Source organism: Sciurus carolinensis, chromosome 8 (assembly GCF_902686445.1).
Source record: "Sciurus carolinensis chromosome 8, mSciCar1.2, whole genome shotgun sequence".
NCBI lineage: Eukaryota > Metazoa > Chordata > Mammalia > Rodentia > Sciuridae > Sciurus > Sciurus carolinensis.
Window position 1 is genome coordinate 24588992 of NC_062220.1, and position 17403 is coordinate 24606394.

The 17403-nt window shown below is 36.5% G+C and overlaps 1 protein-coding gene across 1 annotated transcript in view; it reads right to left on the reverse strand.

Moving 5' to 3' along the window:
- Window positions 1-967: 967 nt before the first annotated feature.
- Strip2 (striatin interacting protein 2) overlaps window positions 968-17403 on the reverse strand; it is a 44539-nt gene continuing 28103 nt past the window's right edge. Inside the window, exons 18-21 of the mRNA XM_047561988.1 lie at window positions 15730-15796; window positions 8907-9011; window positions 6432-6636; window positions 968-2462 (exon numbers count right to left, since the gene is read on the reverse strand). Of these exons, the coding sequence (XP_047417944.1) occupies window positions 2212-2462; window positions 6432-6636; window positions 8907-9011; window positions 15730-15796 (628 nt within the window). The 3' untranslated portion in view covers window positions 968-2211. The remainder of the gene's footprint in view (window positions 2463-6431; window positions 6637-8906; window positions 9012-15729; window positions 15797-17403) is intronic.

The following is a 17403-nucleotide window of genomic DNA, read 5'->3' on the forward strand; positions in this document are numbered from 1 at the left end:
TCTACTTTAAAAATAACTCAAATAGTGTTCTGTGTAGAAACAGTAATCACCATTAGAGGGTGGTTATTTGGAATTCATTACTTAACCACACACTCAGATTCTCAAATTGAGAGATTCAGAGTTGTTACCTTAGCATATAGGGCTGACTGTCAATACCTGAAAGCTAGTCCTAGCAAGTCAGTGGGGAAAAAATGATGTGATTTAAAACCAATTATTTATCATCGGTACTTCAGTTTCTCTATCCGCATTGAGAATTAATCTTCCCTTAAAGAATTATCACGTATGAAATGTTAAATCTTGGTATACTCCTGTACCTCAGAAAGCATTAGTGTGCATATTTTTAAAGGGTAACTTATTTGTTCTTGACACAAATTGAGCATTATATGGCTTTAAAAGAAACAGATTGATGATTGCTCTTTCCTTGAAAATTATCTTTTCACTCAAATAATATTAAAAATCATACTAGCTGGACCACAGGTTAAATAAAATTTACAGAAGAAATACTCAGTAAATTATCTGATTGCAGTGAGGACAGCTGTCCTACTTATAAAAATTTTTAAATATTTAAATGTGTCATCCATTATTTATTTAAAGTCTTCATGATTTTTCCATAAAGACTGAAATCCTGCCACCGTAAAGGACTTATTAGATTCTGGTATAGTTCCTTTGGATATTGTCAAGTACTTCTATCAAGACCTTCAAATGAGACCTCTAAAACGTTGACAAAGAGTAAATAAGCCAATTTGAACAAGACCTTTTGGGATAAACTGTCATGGTGCCATCTTAAAAAGAATAAGTAGTGTCTGTTGGAGGGGTGGAATTTAAAGTGAAAAAGCTAGAAGCTATGGATGACATAATTGGGGAACACAAGAGAAAATGATCCTGAATGAATTAGAAACCTTTCTAAAAACCTTGTTTCTTTTGGGAAGTAATGTAATTCTGCTGCAAAAAAGTATAAAGAGGTTGATATATCAACCCTTTTATTTTCTATGAAACGTGTAACTTTTAGGTAGAAACAGCATTGCTAAATCTCCACAGGACACTCTTCTAGCAGTAAAAAGAAAATAAATCAATCAACATTTCAGAAGAAAAAATGGTAAGCTGTGATGCTCTTGCTGTTCTTTTCAATTAAAAAATAAGTTAATCAACACAAATGGACATGCCATCTCAATAAATAAAACCTCCTGTAGTTAACTTGTCATTTAAAAAATGAACTGAAAGAATAGGATAATTTTCTGCCCTGTACCCGACCATTTAAAGACTAAGTAATTTCAGAAAAACATGAAACATCCTTAAAGAAGGCCTGATCGTTTCATATTGACTATGGCTCTTTACAAATGGCAAAGCACTCCATGCCCTATACAGAGTATACAAGGAAATAATTTTCACATTGAACATAGCTTTCTTAGAAAATAAAGGAACCACTCTACATAATACACTTTTCTATAACATGCAGTGTTTAGGGAATAGTAAATCATCATCCCTCAAGAAAAGGTGCAGGTGCTCTAAAATCATCTTAGAACTAAGATTTTAGAAAGAGGTGAGTGTCAAAATTTTAAATGTAAAATGCAGTCTTAATTTTAAAGTTTGTTTTACCAAACTACTTTTTTTTTTTTTTTTTTTTTTGTTTTACTAGGGATTGATTGAACCCAGGGCTTTGTGCTTACTAGGTAAGGCTGTACCGCTGAGCCCTTTTTTAAAATTTTGAGACAGGGTTTCACTAAATTGCCCAGGCTGGTTTAACATGCTTCAGCTTTCTGAGCAGCTGGGATTTCAGGCCTATGCTTCTGCACCCAGCACTTTCTATCTATTTGTGATTTGCACCTGTCCCACTACCTGTGATAAATGCCATGGATCAAATGCCATAACAAATTTCCTCACTCTTAGGGTCAGTAAGGGTTAGCCTGGTTCTAGGCAAGGCTAAAGCAGGTCTCATCAAAAATCCTGTCCAGGACAGATTCACCAAGAGATTTACAAGGCCAATTAGGCACCCAGCTAATGTTAGGGCAAGCAAATTAGTTTGTGACTCAGGAGCCATCTCCAGGCCCAACTGCCTCCAGAATAGCCCTGAACTGTGCTGGCTGCCTCAGGTCGGGCCAGATGCTCCCTTGACAAGAATCCTAAAGCCAGAAACAAAGTCTGAATGGGCAGAGTAGGCGGAGCACCACTTATTGGAGCCAACCTCCATCTATCAGATGCTTTGTCAGGAGCTCAGTGATTCTGGAGCAGTTCCTCCCAACAGATGGGCTGTGAAAACACCTCTCGCTCCAGCCACAGCTCATAGGAATAGTGGAAATCTTCAGGCAGATCCAACCTCTGCCCCAGCACACTCTGCAAGCAGTTATCGACAGGTGAAAATTCAGAGTCCTGGGGTTTGTCATATCGTCGGCTGTTAAAAGCCTCAATGTTGGCTCTCAAGGTGCATTCTTCTGCTTGGAAGTCCCATGGCCTGGCATCAATGTCTATATTGAGAAGAAAGGAATAAAAAGAACTATATCACCAGGACACCGCTCCCTTTCTATTGAGCATGGTCTATGGGATTCCATCAGTGAAACTGCTCAGAATTTTGTTTTTTTATAAGAACAGTGTACATTGCTGAAATTTAGAATATATACATATTCCTACCAACATAAATTTATATATACAGAAACTTTTTGGAAGGGTAGTCTAGAAATTGGGTACAGTAGTTACCTCTGAAAAAGAAAATGAGGGCTCTGAGGGAGGTGGACTCCTCTCCCTTCCCCTCCTTTTTTTTTTTTTTTTTTTTCAGTAATGGGGATTTAACCTAGGGCTTCATGTATACTATATAGGGGCTCTGACACTGAGCTACATCTCTAGCCCTTTTTAAGAATTTTATTTTGAGACAGGTCTCGCTAAATTGCTGAGTTCTCAAACTTGCAATGCTTCTGCTTCAATCTTTCAAGTAGTTGGGATTATAAGCTTGGCTTATATTTCCTTTTCCTTATTCTACTTTCTTACTAGTTAGTTATCTACTATCTTTTCCAAAAGGATAATTAAATTTCTTTTATTGAGCTTTCCCTAGGATAGGGGATGGAAATTTCCCAGTTGAATGCAGTCACCAGTTCTCAAGAGAAGGAGTAAGAGGGCTACACATGAAGAATGAGAATGGGCTGGGGTGTAGTTCAGTGGTAGAGCACATTTTTAGCATGCATGAGACCTTGTGTTCAATCCCTAGCATCACCCCCGACCCCCAAAAAAGAAATGGACTAAAATGAAGACTTTCTCAATTCCTTGGAATCTCCCCTAGCACATGACAAATAGGTATCATCTTATTTTAAGATTATAAAGACTTCCATGGAAGTAAAAGCAGAAAACACAATCTGCTTTGCTTCTATTTTTCAGGGCTAGAGATACAAATTTCCAAAATCTCTTATGTACTACATTCAGTAGCTTTTGTTTTGTCTTTCCAAGTACTAGGGATTAAACCTAGGGGTACTTCACCACTGAGTTATATCCCCAGCCCTTTTTATTTTTTATTTTGGGACAGGGTCTCACTAAATTGCTGAGGCTAGCCTCAAACTTGGAATCCCTGGGATTACAGGTATGCACTATCCCAAACAGCCTATTCAATGATTTATAATTAAAAAGTGTAGTTTTGTTTGGGCTCACAATGGCAGCAACCAGAGGTGTGTCATATTTAGGATAAAAGATTTTTATATCTTGGGCTGGGGTTTTAGCTCAGTGGTAGAGCACTTGTCTGACATGTGTGAGGCACCTTACTAAAAACTTTTTTTGGTGTGTGGTACTGGGATGTGAAATCAAGGGTGCTTTACTACTGCTGCACACCCTCTTTTTTAATTTTTTTATTTTGAAACAGGGTGGCCTTGAACTTGTGACTCTTCTGCCTTATCCTACAGAGTATCTGAGATTATAGGTGTGCAAAGCTGTGCCTGGTGTAAAAATTCTTAAATACAATTATGGAAATAATGGTCATATCCCATAAATACAATACCATGGAAAGAAAAAAAAACTCTTCAAAATAAAATTTTTCCAAACTCCATTCAATCTTAGTGTAAGTTCTGGTTGCTCAACCAGATATTATATCTCCTGATAATAGGCTGTATGTTAGTTTCCAACATCAGCTAGAAGGCATGATACTCTATTTTAAATTGAATTTATTAGACCTTAAGAGCTAACTTTCAGCATATAGGTATTATCATGGATAGAGAAATAAGGAAAATGACACTCCAAGACAACTGGCCGAGTTAATATTATAGGGGAAAGAAGATTACTCAAAATGAATTAACATAACTGCTGAATGCAATCTGAGATCATGAATTGGATTTTGACTTGGAAAAAATAGCTATAAAGAACACTTTGAAGGGGGGGCTGGGGTAGTGGCTCAGTGGTAGAGCACTTGCCTAGCATGTGTGAGGCACTGAGTTCAATTCGCAGCACCACATAAAAAAATAAAAGAAAGGTATTGTGTCTACTTACAACTAAAAATATTTTTTAAAAAAGAAAACTTTGGGACAATGGAAGAATTCTGAATATGGACTTGATTATTGGAAAAAAATGAAAATGTACTGATGTGAAAAGACAGAGCCGGGGTTGGGGTTGTAGCTCAGTGGTAGAGCGCTTGCCCTATCACATATGAGGCACTGGGTTCGAGCTTCAGCCCAAATAAAATAAACAAAGAGATTTTAAAAAAAAGAAAGAGAGGTAATGTTACCTAAAATAAGATTATAAAGTAGCATATATTATTTACTTTTTTATTAAAAAATATGTATAGAAAAAGATCTTAAAGAACATACACTGTCAACAGTGGCACTCTATTGGTACAAATATGTACATTCAATGATATAGTAAAATGTTATCTTGTATTTTACCATTTTTTTTCTAACTACTTTGTAATCATAAGTTATTTTAAGCCAGGTATGGTGGTGTATACCTGTATTCCTAAGTACTCGGAGGGTGAGGCCAGCCTGAACAACTAAGTGAGACTCTGTCTCAAAATAAAATATAAAAAGGGTTGGGGATGTAGTTGGGTGTCATAGCACCCTGAGTTCAATCCCCAGTACTTAAAAAAAAAGTTTAACTTAAAAATTTTTTCGAAGAAAAGATCATTGAAAGGAATGTTTTATAAAGGAGTGGTTCTCTCTCCATTTACTTTTTTTTTTTCACTTTGAAAGACGATTTGAGACATATATAAAAAAATGAGGTAGCCACTTTATACAATAAAATATTCAGTAACACATGTTTGCAAGCATAAACACTCAGGTACACTAGCAAGTCACACGAATTCAACAATTATTCATGAATGTAGTCAACAGTAAGAACCATATTCATAAATAAATAGGTCAAAAAGCAAAATGTATAAATATCACTATAGTTGGGGATTGTGTGGACCAGCTTTATAACTGGTCATCTGAAATACCAAGACAGACAAGTCTTTTGATGAGATTGATCAAAAACTGAACAATTTACTTGCTTTTTTTTCAAATTGATACATAAAAATTGGGCATGTTTATGTGGTACCATAAGATAGCTCAATACATGAACATGTTATATACTTTTCGGTTCAGGGAAAGCATATCTCCTCAAACATTTATCACTTCTTATTTTTTTGTGGTAAAAATATTCAATATTCTTTCATCTGTCCTTCCTTTACTCTTTCTTTCCTTCCTTCTTTATTTTTTCTTTTATCTTTTTCCTTTTTTCTTATTTTTTTTGCAGTGTTAGGAATTGAACCTAGGGCATTATATATGCTAAGCAAATGCCCTACCACTGAGCTACATCCCTAACTCTCCTCTAGTTTTTTTGAAATATCAATTTACTTCTTGTATCAAGTAGGTTTTCACAGTTTACAAAGAACAAGGTACAAACTAGAATGGGGGACATTAAAAAGCTTGGTGTAGCACCCGGCACAGTGGTGTAAGCCTGTAATCCCAGCAGTTGGGGGAAGCTGAGGCAAGAGGATTGTGAGTTTAAAGCCAGCCTCAGCAAAATCGAGACATTAAGCAATTCAGTGAGACTCTGTCTCTAAATAAAATACAAAATAGGGCTGGGAATGTGGCTCCGTGGCTAAGTGCACTTGAGTTTAATCCCTGGTACCCCCCCCAAAAAAAAAAAAAAAGTTTGGTGACCTATTTTCTCATCTAAAATATGTAACAATTCATGCCAAAAGAGTAGAGACCAATGTTTATTTAGTTTTGTTTAAACACTGGACATCTCCTTGAAATCAAGAACTCTGAAACTAAATAAAGTTAAAAAAAAAAAAAAAGCTGAAATTATTTACAAAAAAAAAAAAGGGCTGGGATTGTGGTTCAGTGGTGGAGCACTTGTCTAGCATGCATGAGGCACTGGGTTTGATTCTCAGCACCACATACAAAACTAAATAAAGTTTTTAAAAAAGCTGCAATTCTTTATATATATATGTATATATATATAAAGAACTCTGAGATACTCACCATTCCCATATGCCCAGTCATCATTCATGCGGTGGCGTACTTTCTGGTAAATGGCTGACATGGTTTTCATGTTGCTTTTTCTCCACTGGCGCCCCAGGTACTTGGTCTGTATCTTTAGAAGCTTCAAGACATAAAGCTGCAGCATGGCCTGTTTGACTTTGAGGGCCCGTTTTAAGATTGGTGCTGATTTAAACACCACCAGCATCTGTCCAATGAAAGGGGGTAGGAGTAAAGAAAAACCCATAAAGATATAGTTTCTTGGAATTTCTAACTGACAGACAAATTAAGACAAATCTAAGAAATCCCTGGGGAGTTTTTGGGGATCTAAGATCTGGACCCTACTTAGATTTAGTCTTCAAGAGTATAGAGGAATCATTCTAAAGTTTCCAATATTCAAAGGGCATGACAAGGGGTCTGGGGTTGTGGCTCAGTGGTAGAGTACTTGCCTAGTGTTTGTGGGGTACTGGGTTCAATCCTCAGCACCACATAGAAATAAATGAATAAAAAACAAAGGTGTTATGTCTATCTACAACCAAAAAAAAATTTTTTAAAGGGCATGGCAAAAGAAATTTTGTCTGCTATAAATACCATTTCCACTGTTACCAGTTTCTTGTATATCTTCTGACAATAATTCTATGTTTACACATTACTTTTGTTTTTCTAATACTAGTGAGAGCCAACTACACACCCTGTCTTGGTTTTTATTTAACAAAACAGCTTAAAAATTATTCTATACCAGTATAACACTGCCTCGTTCCTTTTACCAGTTATATAAAGACTTACCATCATTTCAGTTGGTCCTACATTAATGGGCATTTAGATTGTTTCTGAGACAGCTAAGTTAGCTCTCAGTTGTATGGGGTTAACAAACACATCACAATATTGGGAGTTAAAAAACAGATCAGTATTCAATGCTATAAAATTAAGATAACACACCAGGAGACAGGAGGTTGGGAAGTCACCTCAGCCTTCAAAGACTATATGATCAGCAGATGCACCAAAAATACAGAGTCAAGAAAAACAAGATGTTTAAAATCAAATCCCTATTTTTTCAAGAGTTTTGAGTATGAAGGAATGCTGTATTTTATCAAACGCTTTCTCAGCATCTATTAAGTCTATTAATGTGATGGATTACATTTACTGATTTCCAGATGTTGAACCAAACCTTGCATCTGTGGGATAAACCTCACTTGATCATGGTGCACTATCTTTTTAATATGTTTTTGTATGCAATTTGCCAGAATTTTGTTAAGGATTTTTACATCTATGTTCATCAGGGATATTGGTCTACAGTTTATAGCAGCTCAATTCACAATAGCTCGATTGTGGAACCAACCTAGATGCCCTTGAATAGATGAATGGATAAAGAAACTGTGATATATATACACCACGGAATATTGCTCAGCCATAAAGAATAAAATTATGGCATTTGCAGGTAAATGGATGGAGTTGGAGAATATCATGCTAAGTGAAATAAGCCAATCCCAAAAAACCAAAGGCTGAATGTTTTCTCTGATAAGTGGATGCTGATACATAAGCAGGGGGAAGGGGGCAAGGGAAGAATAGAAGAATGTTGGATTGTGTAGAGGGAAATGAGGGGAGGGGAAAGGGGGGGATGAAGGAAAGATGGTGGAGTGAGACAAACTTTATTATCCTATATACATGTATGATTATACAAATGGTGTGACTCTACATTGTGTACAACCATAGAAATGAAAAATTGTACTCCATTTGTGTACAATGAATAAAAAAATAAAAAATAAAAAATAAAATAAAATCCACTGAGGCAGGCAAATAATCTCCAAAAACCAACTAGAAACTTTCCCAGGTGGGACGGAAAAAATTCTAGTTGGTAAGAGACAAAGGTATGTGTTAAATAGTCACTAAAGTAACATATGTTGCCTTTGCTTTATTAGCATAGTAAAACTCAAACAAAAGTGGAGACTTAAGATGGGAATGAGACATTACATCAAGATTACATTAAGGGGTCCCTGCCTATCCCTTCCTTTGTTGGAGGTTAGCCTGGGATTTGTGTCTCCCATGTGTTATTTTCCTTGTGCTCAAGCATAAGAATAAAAAGCCTTGTTCTGGTGCCAATGTGCTCTTATTTGATTCTTCTGATAAAGAGCACAAAACCCCAAGGAGTCAGTAATATTTCCAATCTTTGGTTATTACCAGCAATGCCTCAATGAGTAATTTTAAATTTGTATCATTTGGAATGTGTATCTGTAATCCAAACGTGGATAACTTCATCCTACTAGAACTACCTACAAAAGGGTAGGAAGGGAGTATCCATATTCAGTTCCCTGGTGAACAATCATTTGATTTAGAATAAGTGCCCAGAATTAGGAGATGATGAAACTTATGTAGCATCCAGTGTCTAAGATCTCATAAAGCAGGCTGTCCATAAATACTTGCTATTGATTAAAAAAATTCAGTCAGATGGATACCTCCATGATCTAAAGCCCCACTCACCATGGTCCTGGAATGTTTCCACTTGGTCAGTTTATTGAGCAGCCTCAGGAGGTTGATGCAAGAAAAGAGATTTCTCCAGCAGAACTGGCTGTTATCTCCAGCTTCCTGAAATAAAGAACATCCATCATTATCTCAACACCTGCAAGGCTTGTAGCCTGCGCCTGCAAATCACTGTTGATTGGCTTATGTGGACATTTCTGGTGTAGAATGCTACCTCCTTATCTTCATGCTTTTTATACACTTAAAATCTCAGAGCATGTAATATCCTTCACTTGGAAGCCCATGGGATGGGGTGTAGCTCAGTGGTAGGGAACTTGCCTATTATGTGTAAAACCCTGGGTCTGGTCCTGAGCATCAATGAACATGCACAATGGCCAAACCAACATCTTGGAAATTCCTCAAGTCTACAATGTGATAGAATGCTGGAGAAGGGAGGTGTATATATGTAGAAGTGAGCTGTTCTCTGGTGAATAGAAAATTACCTTCTCCTCCCCCAGATTAATTTGACGTCAACAAGATAGGTATACGTCTAATGTAGAATGGGACATCCAAGAGTTTTGAGGGTATTAGGCTCTCCTAATTCCTAATATTGAGGGTCAAAAAGTTTCTTAAAAACTTTAGAAATAGTATTTAGAAATAATATTCTTCCTGTAATGAATGTTCAATATTGTGCTTATAACTAGTCCCAGGAGAAGCTGGGCATGGTGGTACATGCCTATAATCCCAGCTACTCAGAAGGCAGGAAGATCACAGGTTTGAGACCAGTCTCAGCAATTTAGCAAGACCCTGTCTCAAAATAAAAAATACAAAGGGTGGGGATGTAACTCAGTGGTAGAGAGTCCCTGAGTTTGGTTCCCAGCCCTAAAAAAACAAACAAAAACATTTGCCCATGTTCCACAATCACAAATACGTTACTTGTTTGGTAATACACTTTGAGTCCAAAGATTCATTTTGGAGACCACATCACATCCTGCCTTATCAGAAGATCTTCAAGGTGTACTACCATGGTTCTGTTCTCAAAGATCCATTCATAGCCCAGCTGAATGAACCAAGCTAAATAAAAACTCTGGTGATGCCAATTATGTGGATAACTGAGACAGATCACTAGGAACAAAGTATTTCCTTCCTTTTGGACTGAAGAAATCAGTTTGGTCAGAATCTGAACACTAGAAGGGACTTAGCTATTTTAGTCCAATTCTGTCATTCACAGAAGCAAAACTAAGGCCAAGGGAAGGGGAAGGGGTTTCTATAGGTCACACTTAAGTGCTCAATCATAAGTGCCCAATCTCCACTGAATCTGAAGACTGTTTACTATTCAACTTCTAGTTACATTGCTTTCTGGGCTTCCTGAAGACCTGAGGGTAGAGAAACCTTCCTGATATCCTGCTACAATTCCAGCAGAAGATAACTGTGTCCATGAAAAACAACAATAACAGGGGCTGGGGTATAGCTCACTGGTAGAGTACTTGTTTAGTATGTATGAGGTTCTGGGTTCAATCCACAGCACTTCAAAAAAACAAACCAAACCAAAAAAAACCCCAGGAAAAAAAATCCATAGCAAACAGTAGGTTTCCTGCTTAAAAAGTATAACATCTGATTGAGTTCAGTCAGCCTATGATGAGACTTTTAAAGCAGGGCTCTGAGTATAAAATCTGATATATCTCAAGCTCCTCAATAGCTTACTGAAGTCCCTAAGTGATGATTCTTATTTTCTGATCACAAACCAGCTCTGTGTTGAGAAAATAAAGTTACTGATATTAATTTGTTTTTCTAATGAATCTAGGAGAATTTTATAGCCCCAGGAAAGTCAAATGTTCATCTAATGACCCAGTCCCTCCCCTTTTACTGAGGAAAATCCTATAGTCTACAGGAAATCTGCTCAAGATCCCTTCTTGGCAAAAACAGGTCAGTCTGTCTTTTATATATTGCCAGCTATTAATTCTTTGCTTTGTGCTTCAGGTTTTCCATGTCTGTCAGCCCTGCATTTATTTGAAACTATTATTTAAAAATTGCTAGATTTAATACTTAATGATTGCAAATTCACAACAGCTTTGCTCAGCAAATGAGTCTTAGATCAATTTCTTTATTATGGCTCACATAACTGAAAACAAAGTCATATTTTTATTTAGATTTTCTTTTCCCACATCATTATAGAATAATTCCCTTATCATGTGGGCTTCTGACAAGTTACTGCTAGATTTAAGGACTTAAAACTAGATATCATAAAAGAGAGTAATGTTTCTCAAGCAGAGTGAATGTAAGAAAGAAGAAAATTTCAAGATAATTTTGTGCACTTTGGTGAACTACATATGCCTTGGGGAGGGATGTGTGCATGTGAGTTTGGAAAATCACCCCAGAGATTCTAATCTACTAAGAATCCATTAAGGAAATAGTGACAAACAGGAAAATTGATAAGATGCTAATTTTAAAAATCCATGGTTCTTTCTCTGTATAAATACTTCATGGAAAATTGGTATATACTTTGGGGTATGTTCTCATTCATCTGTGATAGAAAAACAATAACGCTAAAGGTATCATTGGTTTTAAATAGTGATGGTGAATATTAGAACACAGACTTTATTTCAAATAAAGGTCATAAGTCATTAGTTAAATAATGCCTGAAAGGATTGTTACAGAACTTAGTGTTTGAACATAATGATTACATTCCTAAAAGAAAACCCAAACAACAGAAATCTGGGATGTTTGGAAATATATGGATTAGGAAGTTATAAAAACTAAAGTGGCTCAGTGGTAGAGCACTTGCCTAGTATGTTAGGCACTGGGTTCGATTCCCAGTACCACATATAAATAAATGAATAAAATAAAGGTCCATCAACAACTAAAAAAAAATTAAAAAACTAAATTCAATAAGGTTGCTGAAAGGATTCAGCATATAATTTTAAGTGATAACATTATTTTTATAAGTTTTTCTGAAAAGATATCAAATCCAAATTTGAGCAATTTTGCAATGATCTTTTTAAAATTAACTCAATATTTTCACTTGCTTAGATCTGAAAGGAAATGTCAAATATTTCTTTGCAAATGATGGTCATGCAATTTCTGATCCACTGTTGACTGACTCTAAGTAGCCCTTTATAAGGCTTTTGACATCACTTCACCTCTGTGTTTCCTCATCACTAACGGATGGCATTGGGCAAAATAGGGATCAACACACTTCTAGCTCTGGTTCTCCATGATTCCATAAATACTAATTTTCCTTTTTCCTTCTCCTTAATCTACATATGGACAGCCTGAACACTCACACTGTTCAAAATATGTCCTCTTCTGTATGTGATACTGATATTATTAAATGACATTCTATAGTAGGGGAGGGAATAAGCATTTGGAACTTCAGGTTAGCTTTGTAGCACTGACAATAGATTCACACAGAATTTTTCACATTTTCTTTGCCCAAATCTGTTAGAAAGAAGAAGAACAAAACCAGGTATGGTGGTACATGCTTACGATCCCAATTACTTAGCATACTGAGGCAGGAGGATTGCCGAGCTACATCTCCAGCCCTTTTTTATTTTTTGAGACAGGGTCTCACTAAGTTGCTTAGGGCCTCACTAAATTGCTGAAGCTGGCCTCAAATTTGCAATCCTCCTGACTCAGCCTACTGAGTCACTGGAATTACAGGCACAAACCACAATGCCTGGCTGTATGATTTCTCTTTAAGACTTACAGACCCACAAAGAAAACAGACCTACAAACTTGCCCACTTTTCACTATACTCTAAAGCGGTGGTCATACCTACCAGAAAATAATCTTTGTGTACTCTCAAATACTTGTACGTTGGCTTATGTATTATAAATACATCATTGTAATAACATTACATTATAATGTACATAAAAAAGAAAAAACATTAATACATATAAAAGATCTACTATGCCCCAAAGCATCAATTTGCATACTGTACATTTTGTGCCATTGCTCTAACAACAACCCAGATGCTGAGTATTTGAGAGGCTTGGCTGTATCTGCTGCCTTTTCCAGTCACACCTAACTTCCACACAATCTTATGTTCACTATCCTTTGTTTAAGTTTAGAATTGAAATTTAATTTTATCCTAGCTTAGCAGATTAAATTTGAATACAGACAATGGAGATTCAGAAATCTTAATCCTTCCTATAGTTGGTGGGAAGGGAAACTACTCAGTACACGGGTGAGGATCACCTATTCTAAAGTTAACCATTTTGACAGAATGGAAAGAATTCAGAAATAATATGCCATTAACTTTATTTCATGTCCACCATGCTATGCAGCTGGAGTTCCAAATGAAATTGAACTGAATTCAGTGAAAATTCAGAAAACATAAAACTATGAACCAAGACTACCTCAGCCCAGTAACTATTTCTAGGAGTCTATCTTAAGGAAATCATTAGAAAAATATGAAAGGATATTTGTTTGGGGTTGTACGGGGAAAATTGAGATAAATGTGCAATAGTAAAAAAGAATCATTTAAAAAATAAGTAGTGGAGTATAATTAGTAATTATGTTCTAAAGAATGTTTAAGATAGAATTTAGTTGTACAGCACCTGTTTAGCATGCATGAAAGCCCTGGGTTTGAGCCCCAGTACCACCAAAAAAATGTTTAATAAAGCCATATTGTGAACACAAATTTTACTATGACAAGTGAAACACAAATATATAAAAATCCTTATTTTTAAAAATAATGCATTTATAAAGCTTGACATGTTATTTAAAATAAATTCTATTCTTAAATAGTACATCTTCTGTGTTTCCAATTTGTTAAGACTGCAAAAGAGATAAAATATTAATCTTATAAACATTAGCATTTTTCTGAGTACAGAAGTCATAAGTTTAGTTAAATCATTATATTAAGAACCCATATGGAGAAAACTAGGTAGTGAAAGCCATGACTGGGCTCAGGGGAAGCACTTACAACGTATATTCAAGAGAAAAAAAGAAAATAAAAAGTCTGTGGTTACTAAACAAAACCACCAGGTGCCACTATTGTTCCACAGGAAGGACTAAAATACCTAGCATGACATCTTTTTTTTTTTTTTTTTTTTTTTTTAAATTAAGGATAAATGGCCAGATGTGATGATGCAGGCCTATAACCCCAGCTACTTGGGAGGCTGAGGCAGGGGGATTACAAGTTTGAGACCAGTTTGGGCAACTTAGCAAGTCCCCATCTCAAAATTAAAAATTAAAAAACTAAAAGGACTTGGGGATGTAGCTTAGTGGTAAAGTGCCTATGGGTTCAATTCCTAATACTGCCAAAAAAAAAGAATACATGCTTTCACTCTCTTGGATAATAATAAGGTCTTTTCAGAAGGCATAATAATCATTTCAGAAATTTTATACTCATATTCCAAAAGGTCAGTTGGAAGAGATGTGAAAATATAGTTCTCATCAATTTCTGTATATGAATCAATGCAGTTCAAATGGTGTCAAAGAATAAATTCAAGCCTAAAAACTGGCTTTTTGTTTTGAATACTCTACTAATAGTAGAATTTTAATGCTTCTGTGATCCACTGTTATTGTGTAAATGTATTCTTCATTCAACTATAAATGGCAGGGATGCATGTCTTTATCCTGACTCTGCTATTTCCCACTATAATATCTTGGCAGTCAGTTCTCCATCTATAAAATAGTAAAACCAACCTCAGAGAGTTGTTTTAAAGATTGAATATAATCATTTAAATAAGCAGGGTTAGACAATTCGTTATTTCTCTGTAGGAGTAAAAGTTTCCAGTTTCTTTAGCTTCTGAGACCACATCTAAATAAGACAGGGAATCTGTCCTGGCAGCAAAAATATGGTAGATTTGGTATCCTCAGGGTCTTTTGTCTTAGGTCTAATTTGGGGTCTGTTACCTGTGAGGAGTATACTCTATGAGCAGACAATTTCATCTACTGGGAACTCAGTTTTCTCATCTTCAAAAAATAAGGGAATTGGGTCAAGTGGCTCTTAAATTCCCTCCAGGCAAGATTCCTATGGGTCATAAAACCTGTACCACAGCAATATATTTTTGCATAATATACTTTTTTGACTCATTTTTCAGATATTAAAGCTGGGGGAGAAAGGGTTGTAGCACCCATGCATTTATGTACCAGATATAGAGCTAGATTCCAGGAACATAAAAATAGAAATGGTTCTATCCCTTCCATCAAGAAGCTTATCATCAAATTGAAAAAGTTGCAGATAAGTAATTACAAAGTAACAGGATAAGGTTATGGGCTATAGTATATCTAAAGAGCTGTGACAATGAATGATGAGGGAGAGAACTTAACTTTAAATATACTTTTGGTCAGTTAGTTTCAGGGAATTCAGAATAACTCAGAGGAACTTTTATGATTAGCCTAGAGCTCTTATCAGAATGAGGAACTTTCTGGGATATCCATCTGTGGCTGTACTGAGTTTTGCCTCAGAGAGGCAAAGTATTTTCGAAGTACGTACCCCTTGTTTTTATAACCAATATGAAAATGAGAAGCAAATGGCCTATAGCATATCAGAAAGAAGATAATTGAGCTACATCAGTAGAAATTCTGCCATTTAGCATAAATGTTCACGTTGAATTTCAATACCATTATCTTTCTAAATTTCTTCTCCTCCTCAGCATTTTTTACTGGCTCTTTTCTCTTCTCTAAAAAAATGCTAAGCTCAGTTTTTCCAAATCATTCTCAACTGGGTCAGCAACTCTGAAACCCCTACAGACTCTACACATTTGCCAGTATGCCTTCATTGATCTGAGACTCCCAAACTAGGATATTAAAGGGACTAGAGAAGAAATGAAAGAACAAATGCCAGCTTCTGCACCTGGCAATTTCAAAGGCTACTAAATCCTCATCTGCTTACCAGACTTTCGGTAGTGAGCTCTGGCAAATCCTGGATGGTACAGCAAGGGTAATCCAGGACTGAGATGCTGCAAGATACAGAAATAAGGACAGGATTTAGGTAAATGGCAACAGCAGGAAATGGCTACACTTGCAAAGGGCAGGAGTTATTTCTCTCCAAAAGCCATTCATTTTCCAAATTATTTAGTGACCTTAGGTGAAACTGAGGGCACTGGTACCTTAGTCTTCTCTCCTTAGTCATGAAAATAACCAAGGAGTTCTTTCAGGCTGGCCCTATCTAGCAGATGCAGAGTTAAAGCAGAAAGAGCCTCTTTTCTTCTTAGCTCTCTTTGCTTCTTTGAGGAATAAGAAAACTTGAGTGTACTTGTGTCTTCAGCATTTAAATGCATGCATGAATATAATAGTTCCCAGAGATGCTGCCCAAACCCATCTCATAACAATCTGAGCGTGTGAGGATGAAATTAAAACTTCTCCAGTGTCTCTCACCAGATCTTTCTGAAAGCCAGGAGCTCTGGGGAATGACTATAGAAGTCACTCTAAAGAAAGATTGAGGCAGGGGCAACTTTCTGCAGCAGTGCCAGTCTAATAGATCAAGAATGGTAAGAGCAATAGCCAGATTGTGGAACCAACCTAGATGTCCTTCAATTGATGAATGGATAAAGAAACTGTGGTATGTATATACAATGGAATATTACTTAGCCATAAAGAATGATAAAATTATGGCATTTGCAGGCAAATGGATGAAATTGGAGAATATCATGCTAAGTGAGATAAGCCAATCTCAAAAAACCAAAGGACGAATGATATCGCTAATAAGTGGATGATGACACATAATGGGGGGGTGGGAGGGGTTAGTGTTAGGGTTAGAGTTAGGGTTAGGGAGGGGGGCAAGAATGGAGGAAGGAAGGACTGTATAGAGGGAAAAGAGGGGTGGGAGGGGTGGGGGGGAAGGGAAAAAATAACAGAATGAATCAAACAACATTACCCTATGTAAATTTATGATTACACAAATGGTATGCCTTTACGCCATGTACAAACAGAGAAACAACATGTATCCCATTTGTTTACGATAAAAAAGAATGGTAAGAGCATCTGTTCCCAAAATCAACAGTGGGGAACTACAAGACAGCGGCAGGCTCCGTGGTGAGCCCAGGGAAGCAGGCATGAGGCAGGAATGAAAATAAGTCACCATATGATGATGACAGGAGCATAGTCACTCAGCAAATGACAGTTCTATTTCTTTCCTCTTCTCCTTCTTTCACTGTACAATGCAGAATTTGTGTTAGTTAATCTCTGATGCTCCTTTTGTTTTTGATATTGGGGATTGAACCCAAGGGCGCTTAACCACTGAGTCACATCTCCAGGCCTTTTTGTATTTTGTTTAGGGACAGGGTTTTGCTAAGTTGCTTAGGATCTCACTAAATTGCTGAGGCTTATCTTGAACTCATAATCCTCCTGCCTTGGCCTCCCAAGTCACTGAGATTACAGGCGTGCACCATCACGCCTGGCTCTGATGCTTCTTCTTGTTCTGATACTCAATCTGATATTCAGGGAGGTTTAAACACCAATCTATCTGAATAAGTGCAGTTCAAAATAGGTAATGGATTTTGGCAAAGCAGGGGATAAAAATATAAATATGGGGTTTCTTAGGCCTGCCTCTATACATCAAAAGTCA